Here is an 18,632-nt window from a genome sequence, read left to right as displayed (position 1 = left end):
TCAGCTGATCGAACTCCACTCCTCTGCGGTCTAGATACTTCCGGTACAGGACTCCACCTCTTTCCACAAAACGCGCATTTTTCCTGGCGATACCTTCCTTGACATTGCAGCGTATGTTTTCTAGGCTACCATCCTTCTTTTGCTCGGCTATCAAAGCCGACCGGCTGACTTTTAGCAACCTATCAAGTCCGTCTGACGTAGGCGCGATGAGCAAATCTGTAGATAGCTCTTCTAACTTTCCCGTGTCGGGCATTTCCTCTCCAGTATCTGGCGCCTTCAACGTTACAGACTCAAGTTTATTCAGTTCGGGCGTGCTCTGAATATCAGCTTGCTGCGCCTCTGACCCTTTCTCATTGTTCGATAACGTCGGCCCCGCAACTACCGCCTTTGCAGCGAGCTCCCGAACCTTCGACCTGGTTAAGGCCTGAACGCTAGCCTCACCAAACAAAAGCCCCTTCTCGCGCAGGAGGTGATCGGACCTGTTTGAAAATAGGTACGGGTACTGGGGGGGCAGCATAGATGACACTGCCGCCTCCGTCTCAAGCGCTCCGAAAGGTCCTTCGATAAGCACTTTTGCTACCGGCAGACACACGCTATGAGCTTCCACGGCTTGCTTGATCCATGCGCACTCGCCCGTGAACATATCGGGTTCTACGTAGGACGGGTGAACTACATCCATCGTAGCTGCGGAATCGCGAAGCACTCGGCACTCTTTCCCGTTCACGAGGAAGTCTCGCATGTAAGGCTCGAGAAGCTTCATGTTCTCGTCAGTGCTGCATAATGAAAAAAACACAACTTTTGGTGTTGTTTCCGGACACTGCGCCGAAAAGTGACCCGGCTTCTGGCACGTATAACAAACGCGCGCTCGCCTCATCTCGAACCGCTTTCTGCGTTTGGCTGCCGCCGTCTCTTTACGTTTGGTCGGACTGCTTTCACTCGCATCCTCACTACGCGTGTCCCCCTTTAATCTCATGGGCGTGAACCTCGGCCTCTCAAACTTCGAGCCAAATTCACCCTTTTGACCGTCCTTAGCTCCGCGAGCCCGACGCGTCACAAACTCCTCGGCTAGCTCAGCGGCTTTAGCCACCGTACAAACGTCTGGCCTATCCAAGACCCAGTACCTCACGTTCTCAGGTAACCGACTATAAAACTGTTCCAGCCCGAAACACTGCAGAACTTTATCGTGGTCACCAAACGCTTTCTCTTCTTTGAGCCACTCCTGCATGTTTGACATAAGCCTGTACGCAAACTCTGTATATGACTCACTTTTGCCTTTCTCATTTTCCCGAAACTTCCGACGGAACGCCTCCGCTGACAGCCGGTACTTTTTCAGAAGACTCGATTTCACTATGTCGAAATCCTCTGCCTCCTCTCTATCCAAGCGAGCGACTACGTCGGCCGCCTCGCCGGGTAACAAAGTGAGCAAGCGCTGTGGCCACGTTTCCCGAGAGAACCCCTGCTTCTCGCACGTTCGCTCAAAGTTAACCAGGAACAAACCAATGTCCTCTCCAAGCTTAAACGGCCGCATCAGGTCAGTCATTTTGAACAATACGCGTTCTCCTGCACCGTGTGCCTGACTTCCATTACGAGCGCGTTCCATCTCTACCTCAAGACGCTTCATTTCCAAAGCGTGTTGACGGTCGCGCTCTTGTTGCTCTCGCTCTTTCTGTTCTTTACGTTCACGCTCTTCTTTTTCTTTTTGCTCTTTAAGTTCACGCTCTTCTTTTTCTTTCTGTTCTTTACGTTCGCGCTCTTCTTTTTCTTTCTGTTCTTTAAGTTCGCGCTCCTGTCTTTTTGCAGTCTCCCTCTCCTCAATGGTCTCAAGGCATTCCGACAGCTCGTCATCCTCAGCCTCTAACTCAAGAATAGCCTTTAGCAGTTCTGGTTTTCTTAGTTTGTCTGAGACATCCAGACCCAACTCTCTTGCAAGCTCCAGCAATTTCGGTTTGCGCAACGACTTCAAATCCATGGCTGCTCTGAATGCTGCTTTCTCTACTGCTTACTATTGTCTTGCCGCAAACTAACCCGGCAGCAACGACAACCACAATTACCAGCTCTGTTTCTGACACTAACAAAAGCCTGGCAAAGCTCAGAAGAAGAAAGTCCCGCACTCACCAAACCTCGCAGCCAAGAGTTCAGCGCAGTCGTTCCGCTGCAGGCAACCAGTCATCACACAGGGCTCGTTGCACTGCTCCCGGATCGTTGTTGAGCTGCTCAGCATACAGTCAACTGCATCTCTTTGCTGCTGGCCTCCGTTGTCGCGATCTCACCGCTGGCAGACAGTTGGTTGGATCCCACCGATGGCAACGGTTGTTGTGGTCGCACCGCTGGTGCGATCGGTTGGGAACTCGGCGCTGACGCCCGTGGGTTGTACCTGGGCCGCAAGCCCCAAGGGTAGCGTTGGCCTGGCGGCCTGGGGTACAACTGGAAGCATCCGAAGGTCCCGGCAAAGCATGAGTCGACTGGTAACAACAAAACAACTTGTTTATTTTAACATCGCAAAGAGTTGGCGGTCAGGTTGACCGAAGTAGAGAGACGGGAGAGCACTTTACTCAACAGAAGAAATCGGAGCCCCTCCTTTTTGGCGTCCGGGGCAGCTGTTTTTATACTCTCGCAGTTGAGGGCAAGAAGGAACCCCTCAATAGACGAGCACGTGATTGTACAATCGGATAAGGTGACGCATACTGTCGTAGCGCCGTTGGTCGGGCACAAAGACTGGGAGGAGAGGGTAACCTCTACTCTCGTAGCGCCTCTGGTCGGGCACAATGACTGGGAGGAGAAGGTAACTTCTACTCTCGTAGCGCCTCTGGTCGGGCACAATGACTGGGAGGAGAAGGTAACTTCTACTCTCGTAGCGCCTCCAGTCGGGCACAATGGCACATACACTCACACACGCACATGAAGACACGTGGCATCGGAACATGCCTGGACGCGCTTGGCGGGGAGCGTAGCGGCGACGCCGAACGGGCCAAAATGTCTGCCGCTTTGTTGCAGTCGCGCCGGCTAAACCGCGCGTCGTAGGCGAAACGTAACACTATTAATAAGCTTTTATCCACTTGACAAATTGATCACGTGAACTCAAAAGAAACCTCAGATGTAGGAGGCGGAGGCTTGGCAATGACAAATTGGGGAAAGGGGGGCTCGGGCTCCCGAGCCCTGTGGTATAAGGCATCATGGGCTTGCGGTATAAATGCAATCAATGCGCACTTTTCAGAAAACACACGCAGGCCGTTTGCGCTGAGGTAGAATGGTGTCATTGTTGCGGCCCGCAGAAGCCGTGCACGTACCTGAACTCGAGTTGCAGCACATCCCCAAAGGTATATATCATATGCCTATGTTTGAAAAGTGCTGTATTTCAGGTAGAGACTCGGCAAGTGTGAGGAGGGCGAGGTAGAATAATGGAGGGCTGAATAATTCTTCCTGTGGAACGCCACGGGAGGCGTAAGGGAGGGCACTTTGACCATCTTCAGTCTGTACGAAGAAGCTGCGCTTGCTCAAGCAATCTTGTATCCACTTGAATATCGGTCTGCTGATTACAGCAGCTTCTACCGAACTGACGATGGCTGTGTGTCACAGAGTGCATGCCCGCGCCCCTCTCGAGTGGGCCGACATTGCCACCGCAGCCGCAACGCTGCTTGCACGGCGATGAGGGAGAGCGCTTCCCATTGTCCCCGAACGCGCCCGACGGGTTGATCACGTGGGTCGCCGGAGCGCGGCGTAGGGACGAGGCGGCTCGGCGAGCCGGCAGAGCAGCTTGGAGGACGAAGGAGTGGGGTCGTGCACCGGGGAACAGCTGAAGATGTGGTCGGCAGGCTGAGATCTCCAGGCCGAAGTCTTCGCCGGTCGAGCGACAGACGGTGCAAGTTCGTCAGGATCTTCGGCAGCGAGGTTGCAGCAGCCCGACGCTCTTCAGATCCGGACCTCGGCAAGCACGCCCCAGATAAGCCTCGTGTTCCGGGCCGCTCTCAGAACTTTCCGCCGGACTCTCTTTCTAATCGCGTTTAATCTTTCCTTTTTTTATCCATCGCGTGTTGTTTCTTATATGTCCTGGTAGTTTAGTGTTTGCCCTATTTATTGTCGCGCGTATTTTGTATTTGTGTCGCGTATTTTATTGTATTTCGCGAGTGTTAATGATTCCCACGTGGGGGGGCTTAGTGTCGCGCGAGTGGCGTCAGGGCGTGTGCTGTGTGACCCGCACGCCTTCCGCGAGCTAGGACCCACTACTGGAAGTTTGCATGTTTGTTTTCCATTATGTCTCGGGCATGATTTTAATTTATTAAACTGAATGTGTGTGTTGTACGACGTCGCCTCCCGTCTCATGCCTCTGGTTCACGGTCGATCAGGCGTGGACCTTATCGCCGGTCAGCAGTCGAACCCTCACTAAACGCACGCGGGGTGGGTTTGTTGTCCCCCCATCCCCTCCGGTTCGGAGAGTGCGACTAGCTCACCACCAATCCTTGACACTGTGAGGGCGACATAGGCACCTATTACATATAGGAAGTCCGCCTGACGCAATGGTGGACTTTCGGAGCTAGAGGTCACTCTACTATTTACAACGTCATCAACCTTATCAAGCGCATATCAGTAGCAATTTTCATCTAAGAAATAGCACAAAACTTAAAAGCACGCGGCGGGGCAAATGACTTGCTTCTAAAGCCTGTCGGTATATATTACTAAGAATGGCGGCCAAACACAAGCGTTGCCTGCTGAATAGGGGCTCCAACCATTGTGCCTTATTTTATGTATATTGAATAAAGTTTTTTCTCTCTCTCTCTTTCGCCTGACTGCAGCACAGATTTGTCGGCTTTATGCAGGTCCCCTATTGCTCACGCAAGAATTCGTGCGCTGTCATTCCAGGATAAAAAACAACAAAAAACAACATGAGAATAAAAAAATTAGGAGTTGCTTGCAATTCCCACTGGTGTGACTAATCATTCAGATCGACTAATGGGAATCACCATTACTGCCTGCAGCTACTGGACCCGGGGTCTTGGCCTACGAGAACGACAGACAGGGACTGGACACTGGCGATTTTTTACACAGTCAAACAAATTCACGAATAGACTGAGCCCCTGAAAAAAGCCGCTGATGATGATATGTGGCAGTTTTATGGCGCAATAGCCAGGATGGCCAAATAACGTCAAGAAATGGTATGAGACGTATTTGATGGTGTGGTCGATGACAGCGGGTAGATGTAACGTGGCTGTAGAAATGCCTAAAAATAGTCGCTGTGAAGTGCAAAAGCCGAGAGGGGAAGAGGACAGTTATAATCTTTGCCAATGCCTACGCCCTGTTGTCAGACTAAACGCCGCACGCAGGTGCTGCGTCACATAAGAGAGGAGCTTTGCGCCGACCCTAGCGCTTTTGCATGCGTAATCATGCGAACAACAATTAAAATTTGGAGTCGGATATCTCGGAGCACAGACACGCTAGAAGAATTCTTCTAACTGGTACTATGAGACACACGACTGCCTCTAACTTTTCAATACAAACATGCCCACTTACTGCAGTCAACAAAAAGCTAATTCAATTTTAGTTAATTAAGCTGCTGACAACGATAATTATCAACTCACTCTGTGCCCCTCTGGCCACATAACTTATTTGCACAGGGTTATTCGCGTGCCTTCCAGTGCTTAAATGTAAGAAATCCATAAAGTTTAATTTTGAATACATTGTAATCGATGTGCACATAACCGAATAAAGCTCACTGAGTACAGGATTGTTTTGTTTACTAAGCGACATTATGAGTTTTACGACGCTTAAGGAGTCTCTGAATACAGTTGCTTTTGTAGTTTTAATTTCTTGATGCGCTTTACAGCCGTCCGTACAGCATATGATTCTGCCGTAAAGATCGTTGTTTTCAAATGCAGAACGTTCTGCGAACAATGAACCGACTTCTGCGTAAGACACACCAGCATTCGATTTTGAGGCATCGGTGTAAAACTGAGCAAGAGTACTTCGACTGGAGTTCTAGCAAGTGCATTCGTATAGTTATCCTTGGAGCATGCTTTATGACTTTGATAAGGGATGTCTACTGTTTTTTTTACCTGTCACTGCGACGTCGGTAACAGCTTTTCTGGAGCCATTAGACGATATTCAAGGAGTGGAACACCCATTTTTCACTGAACCTCCTCACCCGCAGTGAGAATGTCTTCCTTGCTGTAGGTCGGCTATGGGGAAGCGTGCCACATGAGGCATCGTTTATGGTAGGATAAAGAAGTGTTCACAGTGCGAATGTGAGAAAACTATGCAAAACTGGAATATCACCTGCGAAGTTGCGTGAAGCTTAAGAGAACTATTTAGTTTTTATAATAATAATAATGGAAAAATGAAGATGCAGTTAATTTATCACTACTTGGGTAGAATTCGGGCGTCTTAGAAGCTGTGTATGTGGGCCTCTTATTGGCGAACTGCCCAGTGCCCTGCGTCAAACGCCGTATGCACATAAATGAAAGGCGAGGCGCTACTAGTCACTCCTCCACGATGTTGAGCCTCAGAATGTATTGTTGCAATACGCGGCACGACACCATTTACTAATCTGGCTCGTAGAACAGACACGCACCTCACCATACAAACCGTTTCACCGTAGCCAAGGCGATCGTGCCTTGGTCGACGTCCCGCAGTGCAATAATGGTTGTGAGGTCACTCGAAAACCACAGGCGGTCACACAACACAGGCCACACCAAATCGGTTCCCCACAATCTCCCTCTGAAACCTGGCCGTAACTCCGATCAAACGTTTCAAGTTTGCAGGATCGGGGCCACATGAACGGTTCGCATTTCTTTCCGCCTTGCGGTCTTTGTGGGCAGCACGCACGGGAGAGCGGAAGGAAAGGAGATACGCAAGCGCTTGGAACGCCGACAAAGAGAGGGCGGTGCGAACGTAGACATGCCCGACGCGGGTCAAATAGTATCTGTTCTTATCAGCGTAATATCTGATACGGGTTGTATTTGGACCTAAGTTATTAAATTTATTTTTGCAAATTGGCGGAATGCTTAAAGCCTGGTCCACCTCCGCCGCGGGTCGGTCCAATATCGCACAATCTTCGGGATCGGCCCACATATGGGGAGAAATTCGGGATATACACGGCTCGATACACACCCGCAATTTTTTCTGGAACTTAGCCATATACAGCTTTGCTGTAAAAATAGAGCAACACTAACCCCTGTATTCTTAAACGACCCTCGACTGATGACGACGCTACACTTATAGAATTGCTGTAGGGTGTCAACGAAGGCGCAGTGACCACTTTTTCTCGTGGGGTGGTGCTACCACCTATTTTCTTGAGTTGAGGTGGAGTGTCGAGGGGGGGGTCGTTATAGAATACGCAATATATATATATATATATATATATATATATATATATATATATGTATATATATATATATATATATATATATATATATATATATATATATATATATATATATATATATATATAAAACAAAGTTCAGAAGCGTAGAGTGTTGGGCCTGTTGGTGCTTCATGAAGTGTCGTTGAGAGGAAATGCGGGTGGGAAGAAACGGAGCATCTGTCCTGTCCACTCCGTTTCTTCCCACCCGTATTTCCGCTCAACGACACAACATGGAGCAAGCTAAATACGGAACTTAGACGCGCTAAGAATACTTATCATGAGCGTCTGTTTGCAGAAGCCACGAGTAAACATCCTCATATCTTGTGGAGCATTATCAATAAGGTTCTTGGTCGCGAAAAGCAGTCTACCTCACCAGACAAGATCATCTACAATAAAAATGAAATCTCAAGTTTAGCGCTTGCAAACGATTTCAAAACATGCTTTGCAAGTGTAACCGTGCCACAGCAAACACAGCAATCTCCCCTGAATGCTCCCTAACCTCTCGCTTCCCCAACGCCCTCCCATACCCCTCTTTTTTTCTTGTTCTTTCTATTTTTTTCCCCTTGGTGTCCCCCGACCCCCTTTTTTCTCTCCTTTTCTCTCTTTTCTTTTCTCCCCGCCTTCCCACTCTCCCGCTCTTGTACCCTCGTCTTGGGAACCACGCTCACAGACGACAGGCGACAGCGCTCATTCTCGTTGAAGTCTCTCCCTTTACAACGAACCGTCACCGACAACCGCACGTGACGTCACTGCACTAACCCTTTAAAACTAACACGCCGAGGATGACGAGGACGCCTTTGACGAAGATAGGTCCTCCTATCGAAACGTCGGTTAGCCTTTCTGAGGCACCTTATCCCTGTTTATAGCCTTCATACCACAGTGTGCTATTCTATCTGTCAGCCCCTTTCTTGATTGTAGCTTAGTGTGGGCGACTACAGGAAAGACGAATACTATGAAAATCCTTTCTTTGCAAATAAAGAAGATTCGGCACGGAGACAACGCGGCCAGCTTTTCTAAAGCATAAAATTAGTAAAATAGAATATGTCCACACTTTCCGCCTTCTATATTCTTTTTACTTCTCAAATACTGCCTTCAAAAATGTCCCAGTGTCAACTGCATCTTGACACCAAAGGTCATTTCTGCCAAAACGAGAAATTGTGATACGTGGTACGTTCCGTGGTTTCATAATAAATATAGCCTACAGTCATTTCAAGATAACCTACCATACATTTTAAGTAAATATCAAGGTATATATACTTCTTCACCCTAGGGACTTCGAATGCATATTGTACATAGGTGATCACTGATTGTTCATCGTCTATCAGAGACAATTGTGTTACCTTTTTGTAACCCTTACACACATATATTTATTTCTTATGTATCGAATAGGTTTTATTTTAGTCTCTGTATTATTTTTGCTCTTGTTTTTGTGCATTTATTTAAGTAATTATTTTTTATGACTGTTTGACAATCTTACTATTTATGATGCAACCACCATGTATGCCCTGTAACGGACCATCGGCCCGGTCAAGCTGTTTTTCCAACAGCTTTTAGCCCATGGTATCCACGAGAACTCTTGTATTCTTTGGAAATAAATCTTTGTTGTCTTTTATTGTAAACGACTTTATTCATTTGGCTGAGAAGGGTGGCGCACTCGGGGAGAAAATGAAGGTCCGTGCTGCCTCCATATTTCTTTCTGATATTTATTAAAAAAAATTTCTCCGAAACTTCAAGCGCTGGTACGTCAGTGCAACGTCGCATGTTTCAAGGCCACGCGTCTGGGCACCTGGGACAAACGTCATGCACTCATGCGTCAGGCCACTCAGGGATTCACGCTGTGTCCTGTTGAGGTGAAAAAGTTTCGAATAAAGGTTCATAGTTGTTAGAGCGCCCGTACTGGCCCGTACCGTCCGTATTTGCTTCGTTGTGGGCACATGTTCCGAGCTTCAACTTTTTTTTCACCAACTGGCCCAAATAGACACTCTTCTGAAATTTCTATTGACGAAATGTAATTTTTTGTACCGATTCACGTAATGGTTCTCTTCAGTGACCTTTTCAGGCGCTTCAGAACGCGTGTCACACTAGCACCTCTGGTGGCAAGAGAAGAAACAAACTTGCTGCAGCATGGCCTTCGAGATTGGCACATGCGTGGTGCGCGCGTGCCGCCAGATCTTGGAGGCCATGGTAGTAGCCCTGGATCTCGCTTTGCGGCTTCTTTCTATAATTTCCTTGGTGCGACTTTTGGTCGCCTACTCCGGTCCCGCCTCTGTGCCGCTGTTTTGGAGGTCGCTTGAGACTGCGTGCGCGCGGAAACGACAGCGAGCGCTATAGAGCTTTCGCGGCGCAGGCTGGAGAGCCTTGGCCGTGGCATTTATTGCTGTGGCAGAGGAAGGTGGATGAGGGAGAAAGCGTGCCTGAGTACGCCCTGCCGCGCCTCTGTCTCGATGAAGCGCTTCAGGATGGCTGAGGCTCCCAGGTTGAGCTCTTCCTTGAAGACGGCCTCCGGGACTCCAGGCAGCGGCGTCAGGTTACGCATGGGCACGACATCCAGCGACAGTTGTTCCAGCGACAGATCCAGGTGTACAGCGTAACCTGCCAGGGCATGAACCGTGAAGGAACCGCGCCTTCCCATGAGCGTTTGTCAAGTGCATGGTAAAATGAAAAAAAAAAATTGCCTGTGAAAATATATCGGCAGAACAGCAACATTCATTTACAGTTTAAAAGCGCCCTTGTCAAATACTACCCGCACCTCATTCACATAAGCTTTCACAAACTTAGCTTGCGTCTTATGGTACTTGCGCACCTACTGTTGGCTGTGTCCAGCGACAGAGCGGGGAATGCCGGCTAGCTGACTGGAGAGTTAATAAGCCGTGGACATTAACAGCAGAAGCTGCGAAAGTAGGTGAAAAAAAAAAAAGAAGTCGCAGTTTCGCCCGAAAGGCGAAGCACCGATTGCGATAGCAGAGAGAGAGAGAGCAAATTATAAATGAAAGGCAAGGAGGTTAACCAGGACTGAGCCCGGTTGGCTACCTTATACTGGGGAATGGGAAAAGAGGAGGGAAAGATGAAAAGAATTGGCGACAGCAAAATAGTAGCTATCCATAAGAAGTAAGGATAATAGTTTTATCGGCCGTATAAACTTCCAAACATTCGCTTATATACTAAATTAGCAATGATATACAAGCACGACTGAACGGGGACGTAGAAACAGACACACAGAGACAGCGCTGTCTCTTTGTGTCTGCTTCATTATACGTCCGCTTTCAGTCGCGCTGACACATTCTATCATGGATCCAAACCAACTAGCCCGCCAACATGTTTTAACTAAATTAACAAGCACGGTGTCACGCGCTCACAGGTAAACATGAACACATTTCGCTCGATGAGCGCGGAAACTCGCTGTAAAAATGCTAGAGTGAGGAATCGTGCGATTCCTCACTCAGCAGCCAAGATGAGCCCGCGCGGGCGCGCACTTTGGCCCCGTCGCATTACCGTCGCAGATCGCTTTCAAGATATTGCGCCGCACGGCCGCGCCGTAAGCAGCAGCCGCAGAAACACTCCCTCTCGTTCGCCCCACTCCCTTGCCCCGCCCGCGACAGGAGAGGGCGGGGCCCGCCTTCCTCGCTCGCACACGCGAGATTGAGGCGCGAGCGTTCGTCGACTCACCCTCGCACGCTTTCACTCGCATATAATGCGTGAAGCGCGCGGCGACGATTTCATCGCCTTGGCCTTTATACGGAACCTCACGGCGACAGCGACGGCGACGGCAGAAATGCGCCTGGAGTGTCCATATTTGCTATCGCAATGAAATGTTTTACTGAGGAGGCAAATGACCAACATCGCTAATAATGAACCCACAATGAGAAATAAAAAATAAAATAAAAAAGAAGGTTGGCATCACAGTTTAAGTTCACGCTGCGTCTGTGGTCAGTATTTCATGCCAAAAGAAAAGGGAGAGCGACCACAATCTGAAGTCTCAAGTATAGTATACTCTAAAAACAGTTGTGCCCTTTGGGGTGTATATTTGTCACACAAAGATAATCATCTGTCCTGCCCGCATTTTCTTTTTTTAACGCTGCGAGCTCGGCACTTCCAGGTCACGAACGGCATGCGCGTTAGGAGCATGACAGAGCATTCTTGGCAGGAAAGTAACGAGCGCAGCGTTTTCAAGAAAAGAAACGCAAGCAAGATAGATGGCGATTATTGCTGTGTGGCAAATATACACCCCCAAGGGTGCAACTGTCTTTAGAATGTAGTGAGAGCACCACTAAACCTACACTTTTCACTCTTAAATAACTTACACCCTTTGGCGCTTATCTTGTCCCACAACGATAATCGTCATCTGTCTTGCTCGCATTTCCTTTTTTTAACGCCCCGAGCCCGGTGCACTCTTAAAACGGTTGCACCCTTTGGCGTGTATCTTTGTCCCACAACGATAATCGTCATCTGCTTTGCTTGCATTTCTTTTCTTGAAAACTCGGCGCTCGCTACTTTCCTGTCGAGAATGCTGTGCCACGCTGATAACGCGCAAACCGTTCGTGACTGGGAAGTACCGGGCTCGCAGCATTAAAGAAAGGAAACGCGGGCAAGACAGATGACGATTATCGTTGTGGGACAAGATAAGCCCCAAAGGGTGTACATTTTTTAAAGAGTGTAAGATGTTCTGAACGCACGCACGCACGTACGCCGAATACTCCTGCTCTTGGAGAATTATAGCACGTGGCGCATGAAAGTCGCGTGCAGCGAGTACCTTTCTTTCTTTCTGTAGGAGAAATCTGAGCTGACGAGTTCCGGACAACCAGCATAACGGTAACGTTTTCATCGCTGATGCCGTCCTCCACTGTGCCCTCAAGCAGGAGCAGCATGCCATCCAGCGTTGCGTGGCAAGTGGTGGTGATATTCTCGTTGCGCCATTGAGCAGCCTGGCAGTCTCCTCGGCGTTGCCAGCGCTTTCCTGGAAACGGTAGGTGCGACTAATAAGTAAAATACTCTCCCTTCAAAATATAACCTGCCACCAGTAAAAATTCAGACACCGGCCAGCAGAAACTAGGCATGGTCAAAATTACTTGTATGAGAGGGGCTGAAATGTCTATAGTTAATGCTGCAGATACATTCGATCGGTTTGCACGGCCCGTATCTTTTAGCACATGTTATGGAATCAAGTTAATATGTCTAATTGTTTTATTTCTACATTGGATAAGTAAAAAAATCTGGCGTGTAATAAGCGGCTAAGGAAGTCAAACAAGAAAGATACAGCGCAAGAACACATGTCCCTGGATAGGCAGCTCGCAAGAGGAGCGTTGTTGGCCTCTTCGCATGTTCGGATGTCCCTTGCACCTCGATTTTTCACGTCACGCTACCTTATAAATTCATCCAGCTTTCAGTGCTAGTGAAAGGACAGAGTGCTGTCTGTTCTCTATCACACAGTTGTCAGAGGCAATGTTGGAAATGTTCTATACAAGGTCCATTGTCGTGGTATCGTGCGCGAATTTGGACAAGTAACGTGAAGTGACAGACGTCTGCAGTGGCGTAGCAACGGGGAGGGGGGGGGGGGGCGTGGGCCCCGGGTGCGAGGGGCCATTGGGGGGGGGGTGTCATATACGTCTGAAGACAACCCTCTTTCCGCCGGCTGCGCCCTGGGGGGGGTGACAGAAGACCTATGGGCCCCGGGTGCCAGATGACCTAGTTACGGCACAGGACGTCTCCGCACCTTTGTGTGTAATACCGCGATAAAAGCAGCGATATGGCCCCGTGTGCGCCCCCGACCACTGCTCTTGAGATTCGGGTGAGCCCGCGCAAAGTCTGCACTTGCCGAAGCCGAAGAGCACGCCGCTGTCGAAGCTCACGTTCAGCGCTCTCGTCTCGTCGCTGTGGTGCACAGTGAATCCCGGAAGCAAGACCGTGGTCATGTTGGCCTCATTCACTTGCAATGGCAGTACCACGCCCAGCACCGTGTCCAGGTAGTTGTTCGCTTCGTAAACAGCACCCGCCAGGCCATATGCCCGACCTGCGCGTACCAGGATTATTAGGGGATGTGCGAGAGCTAGAGAACAGACAAATCATGAATTGCTGCGTGGGCTTGCCATTATGCTTGTGGAGGGGCGAAACGGGGTCAGTAGCGAGTTCATTCGTGCTAATCTGGAATGCAGTTATGGCCGAGCGCCTTTATAACTATACATAGGTGGGATCCGTAGGTGGGATCCTTCATTATACAGGTCACTTCATTATAAAGGTCTTGTCTTTTAGAGCACCTCATAAAGCAAAATAGGCGTGCTGGGACGAATCAGACTTAACTCTAACCACGCTGATACGTTTGGTCTTAAAAATCAGTGCTTTTTTTTCTGCAAGCACTGCTTCACACAGCGATTGACTACTGCTGATTTGATCTTGTCGAGGGGGACAGCGTACTCAGAAGTCCCGGCAGTGACATAAGGAATAATGGAGTCGAATGCCACCAACGTTTTCCTGTATTCTCTTCAGCCGAGTCCCTCGCCAGTGCCCTCAGGGTTACTGACTAGACCTTCATGTCGCCAACGCAAAGTTGCAACAAAGAATTCGTGGGGGCAATTTGGCGTAATTTTGCTCTAAAAAACAAACAAAAACAAAATGTGACCAGGAGCACGTAGATTATTTCTTTAACCATGGCACATTTGTTGTAAAATTTTCAGTATTATTGGTGCTCACAATACAGGTTAAGATAGCACGCTGGCCAAGACATGTTCCCTTCATTGTACAGGTTATTTCATGGTGAAGGCGCTCGTTATAACGGCGTTCTACTGTTATGTTTAGCTGTGACATCACCTCAGATGACGTTCATGGGTTTTTGTGTCTAGCCATTCCTTCACGGTTTGCCGGGACAGAATGGGTAGAAAAGTTTTGAACGCTGATACCACTTTGTACCCTTCCATTGTTCTGAAAAGTGGTAGCACCCGTTAAAGTATTGTGTTGCAGGAAGTTACCTTACTCTATAGCCGTAGCTGAATATGCGAGTGTAACAAGGATTTTAGGTATTTTTTGTATTCATGCCAATCTACTTTTCTACGCATGCACTCTCAATTTGTTACCCTTCCTCCTTACCCAAAGGCTAAGTAGCAGGTTAGAGCACAGTAGTTCAGAACCATCTCTCTGCTTGTTTCTTAAGAGGAAGCTTTAGTGTGAGCCAAACTCCGATGCCGCTTATTCAAATACATGTAAAACGCAGAAACGCTTTTCTAAGATAACTACTCGGCTGATTTTAATGATATTTGTTGCATTTGAGAGAGAAAAGTAAATTCTAGTGAGCGCTGGAAGTGTAATTATTTAGGACCTGAATTTTTTGTAAAATGTATTTTCAGACATTGTTAAGTTGGGAAAAAAATAGAAGCAGGAAGTTTACAAATTCGTAGTTCTGCACCTAGAGCAGATATCGCAGTTCTGTGAACGGCATTTATTAGAGCATCCAAAGCGAACAAATTTGATATGTCTTCTTAAATCTTACGTGAGCCACTTTACATTGTCTACAAGGGTTTTGAAAAGGTTCTGCTCACAAATTAGTGGTCTATTTGAGAGCCATGTATAATATATCAATTTTGTCCACTTTATATGTACTATTGTCTGCATTTTAGAGAATTGCGATATCCTTTCCCATTGCTGAGTTACAGAGTTATAAACTTGATAGTTTCGTTTCCTGAAAATGTGATATTTTTGCGAATTTTTATTAAAACATTCATGACCTAAATCAAAAATTCACAACCGATGATCACTAGATTCTAACTTTTTCTTTGGAATGCAACACAAATTTGGCGCAGTGGCTGCCGAGAAAAAGTCGCACTTTCGCCCAAAAGGCGAAGCATCTAGAAATGCATGTAGCTGGGCTAGTCAGTTCATATTGCTGAGTAGAGCATAAATATGACCGCTTGTTGGAGAAGTATGGGAGAAGCCTTTGTCCTGCAGTGGGCGTAACCAGGCTGATGATGATGATGATGACCGCTTTGGCACAAACAAGGAAGGATGGAAGGGAACAAGGGGAGCGCTCCCCTTGTTCCCTTCCGTCCTTCCCTGTTTGCGCGAAAGCGACAATATTCATGGTCTACTCAGCAAGGCGCAGCATCGATTGCGATAGCAAATAAGTAGGCAGATATACGAAGTGAGCATATTAGTTTTATCGGCCGTATAAACTTGCAAACATTCGCTTACTAACTAAATTTGTCCACATCGCAGATCGCTTGCAAGATACGGCGGCCGCACCGTAAGCAGCAACGCCGGAGTCAGTATGAGTGAATTTACTCATGGGTGAGTATGTGGACCTATCAGTGGCATAGTAACGAAAGGGTGGATGACCCGAGTGCCAGGGACCAGTTAGGGGGATGTCATATGTATGTCCGCAGACCCCTATCTTTCCGCCGGCTTGACTGGGAATAATGATGATAAGTAATGCTCCGGTAACCTGCAGCCCGCGCTTATGACATCTGAACCCCGCCCCCTCCTTCCGTCATCGATGGTACCTGTTGATGCGTTGGGGCCGCCGATGCACTCAACGCTCCTCACAGGGAGCTTGTAAGGGGCTAAGGACATCACGCTGAAAGCAGGTGTAGAGAGAGAAGTGGTTCGTGAGAAAGGAAATGTTGGCGCTATCTTCTGCAGCCCTTGAGGGAGCATGGCTCAGCGCCGAGGTGCAGCGTCGAGGGCGACGATATTATCATCCTTGGACTTTGTGCAGAACATCGAGGCGATGGCAACGGCGACGGCAGAAATGCACTTGGAGTGTCCATATAATTGCTGTCGTAATAAAAATGTGGGCCGATTGCGAACATGATGGATTGGGCCCTTTTGAGGCCAACTTGAGTCACTGGTTATGTGCCACTAGGTTAGCGCCGCTCTTCATACATATCAACATATCATATCTAATTACACACCGATGATAATATAGCTTGCTAATAAAGTGTATGAAGTGTGCGTAGAACAACGAACACCGATTCAGTGTACAATATTAAAGTTCATTTTCATATCAAAAGAATGTTATTTTCATACTTGGATAGTCGTCGCTGTGGCTGCACCGCGGCTCGGATATTCACATTTGTCAATAGGAGCAAATTAAGAAAGACATTATGGGTCATAATGGAAAGAACTCGTAAATGTCATAGCATTCACGCACACTCAGCAGACAAAGAGGTGAAGTTTTCTACTGGGGCGGGGAGATCTGCGTATGAATGATCAGAGAATAAATGAATGCCTTCTGGAAAATTGATATACTTCGTAAAACCTCTTTGTATAACTTTCATATATCCATTATATGTAGTCGCGATTTCCATTTTTCTTGACCTGTACTAGCGCCTTTTGTTACTGGTTGCCGGCAGAAACTTGGACTGAACCACCAATAATCTGCATATTTCGAGGTGAAAAAACGTAATGTCAAAACAGTTTCTTGGAAGGCGTCTCTCGTACTCGTACACTAGCACTTGGCTCAAAACGAATGTCATTAAATTCAGAAGCTCACTGGATAATTCGCAAATTATCCAGTGAACAAGAGGGAAGACGAAACAACGGGTAAACGTGCGCATAGAGTACACTTACCAAGAACGGACGCACCAAGAATACCGGCAAGCACGATTATGCTCATGTTGAGTGGCGAACGACAGCAAGCGTTGAGTGTCGAACCGCCACTTATTATGTGCCTCCTTCACTGCCGGTAATGGATGTGCCGTGCTTCTCATTATGTGTCAGCGTGGCTTAATATATACGCGACTTATCTCTTGGGAAGTGGACCATATTTTGCCTATCTTTTATCAATAATCCTGGGAAATGCCTTGTGGGCACGGCCAATGAGAAAAACAAAGCATAAAAGCGGAGCGATATCCGTGAGAGTAGGAAGAAAGAAATAGAACAGGTGAACTCACGTGCGCCGTTACTCATAAAAGTTTCAATGGGTAGGATGCCCGGCTCGGCTGTGGGAAGTGCGTGGTTCGATACCCACCGCCGGACACCCACTGGTTTTATAACAAGAGTCCAAGCAGCCTCCCGGCCAGGTGTCCGGTTTTTCAGGGGTGTGTTGCTTGGGAAAGGTTCGTGCAGACCGCTATGCTTGCTGTGGAAGAACCAAGAGAAAGAAAACACCATACTACTCGCCAAAAAGAAGCGCCCGCCTCGGCTGCGGGAGGTTGTGGGTTCGCTACCCACCGCCGCCGGGCACCCAGTGGTTCAAATGGGCACAAACGTACCCCGGCCTGGCGTTCGGCTTTCTTCCGAGGTGGTGGATACTTGCATGGTGTTTATTTTTCAAAAATAGGAGGAACGTGCTGTACTGTACCTTGAACTTTTTTCTTTTTTTCATTTATTATACCCCTCAAGGCCACGGGCATTACAGAAGGGGAGTGGTAAGAAGACAAATACAGTTGGTTACATGAATGTTTAAACGGCACCTGTATATACAATATTATCTGAGCCTTCACGGAACTGTTCATAATTAGTAAGGCCTACAACTTCAGCGGGGAGATGGTTCCAGTCACATGAGGTTCGCGGCAGGATGATTGTGAGAAACATTTAGTGTTTCATGACAAAATGCCGACTTTGTACTGATGATTAATGCGACGGGATACATAAATTGATGGGGGTTTAGGTGATCTCGTAGAGTATGATGATGGTACAACTTGTGGAATAGGGCAATACGAGACACTTTTCTGCGAGATGCCAGCGATGGCAGGCAAAGATTAGATTTCATGTTAATTATACGCGCTGTGCGGTTGTAGTTAGCAAGAATAAAATGTATAGAGTCATTTTGAACCATCTCGAGATCAGTGATTAGGTAGCAGGGTCCCATACCGGAGCCGCGTATTCGAGTTAGGGTCGTATTAAAGTTTTATATAAAAGTTTCAAATTGATAGGTACGTTGAAAAAGTTGCGACGTAGGTAGCCAAACATGCCATTAGCGTTTTTAATCATGTTCTCAGTATGAAGATACCAGCTGAGGTAAGAAGTAATGTAAACACCAAGATATTTATTTGAAGAAACTGATTCCAACGACATGTTGCCAATGTAGTACGATGGTATGGTAGATGTTTTCCTGTACACACGCATGACTTTGCATTTGTTAATATTTAGCTCCATCAACAATTCATTGCACCAGTTCCCTATAGTGGTAAGGTCCGACTGAAGTAATTCAATGTCGTTAGCATCGGCAATTTCTCTGAAAATGACGTAATCATCAGCGAACAGATGGATATGGGAGTTGCTAAGCGAGGGAAGATCATTAATGTAAATTAGAAACAATAGGCGTCCAAGGATGGAACCCTGTAGAACACCT

At 47.6% G+C, this 18,632-nt stretch overlaps 1 protein-coding gene and 1 pseudogene across 2 annotated transcripts; one reads left to right on the top strand and one right to left on the bottom strand.

Annotated features, from left to right (window-relative positions):
- The first annotated feature begins 6,888 nt into the window (after positions 1-6,888).
- On the top strand, positions 6,889-7,065 carry LOC142567710 (U2 spliceosomal RNA; annotated as a pseudogene).
- Positions 7,066-9,682: 2,617 nt separating this feature from the next.
- Positions 9,683-17,031, bottom strand: LOC142587895 (uncharacterized). Of its 2 annotated transcripts, none has more exons than XM_075699246.1 (4): positions 16,907-17,031; positions 13,167-13,361; positions 12,105-12,308; positions 9,683-9,978 (listed from the first exon to the last, which is right to left on the bottom strand). In XM_075699246.1, exons 1-4 carry the CDS (start codon positions 16,950-16,952, stop codon positions 9,878-9,880), a joined length of 546 nt encoding a protein of 181 aa, XP_075555361.1. In that variant the 5' UTR covers positions 16,953-17,031; the 3' UTR covers positions 9,683-9,877. The 2 variants fall into 2 exon arrangements, with proteins under 2 accessions (XP_075555361.1, XP_075555353.1); XM_075699238.1 differs by having other exon boundaries at positions 9,683-9,946.
- Positions 17,032-18,632: the final 1,601 nt, after the last annotated feature.

The sequence above is a fragment of the Dermacentor variabilis genome, chromosome 1 (genome assembly GCF_050947875.1).
Source record: "Dermacentor variabilis isolate Ectoservices chromosome 1, ASM5094787v1, whole genome shotgun sequence".
In the NCBI taxonomy this organism is placed as follows: domain Eukaryota; kingdom Metazoa; phylum Arthropoda; class Arachnida; order Ixodida; family Ixodidae; genus Dermacentor; species Dermacentor variabilis.
Note: the sequence above shows the minus strand (reverse complement) of the source record. Positions and strands in the feature narration are given on the sequence as shown.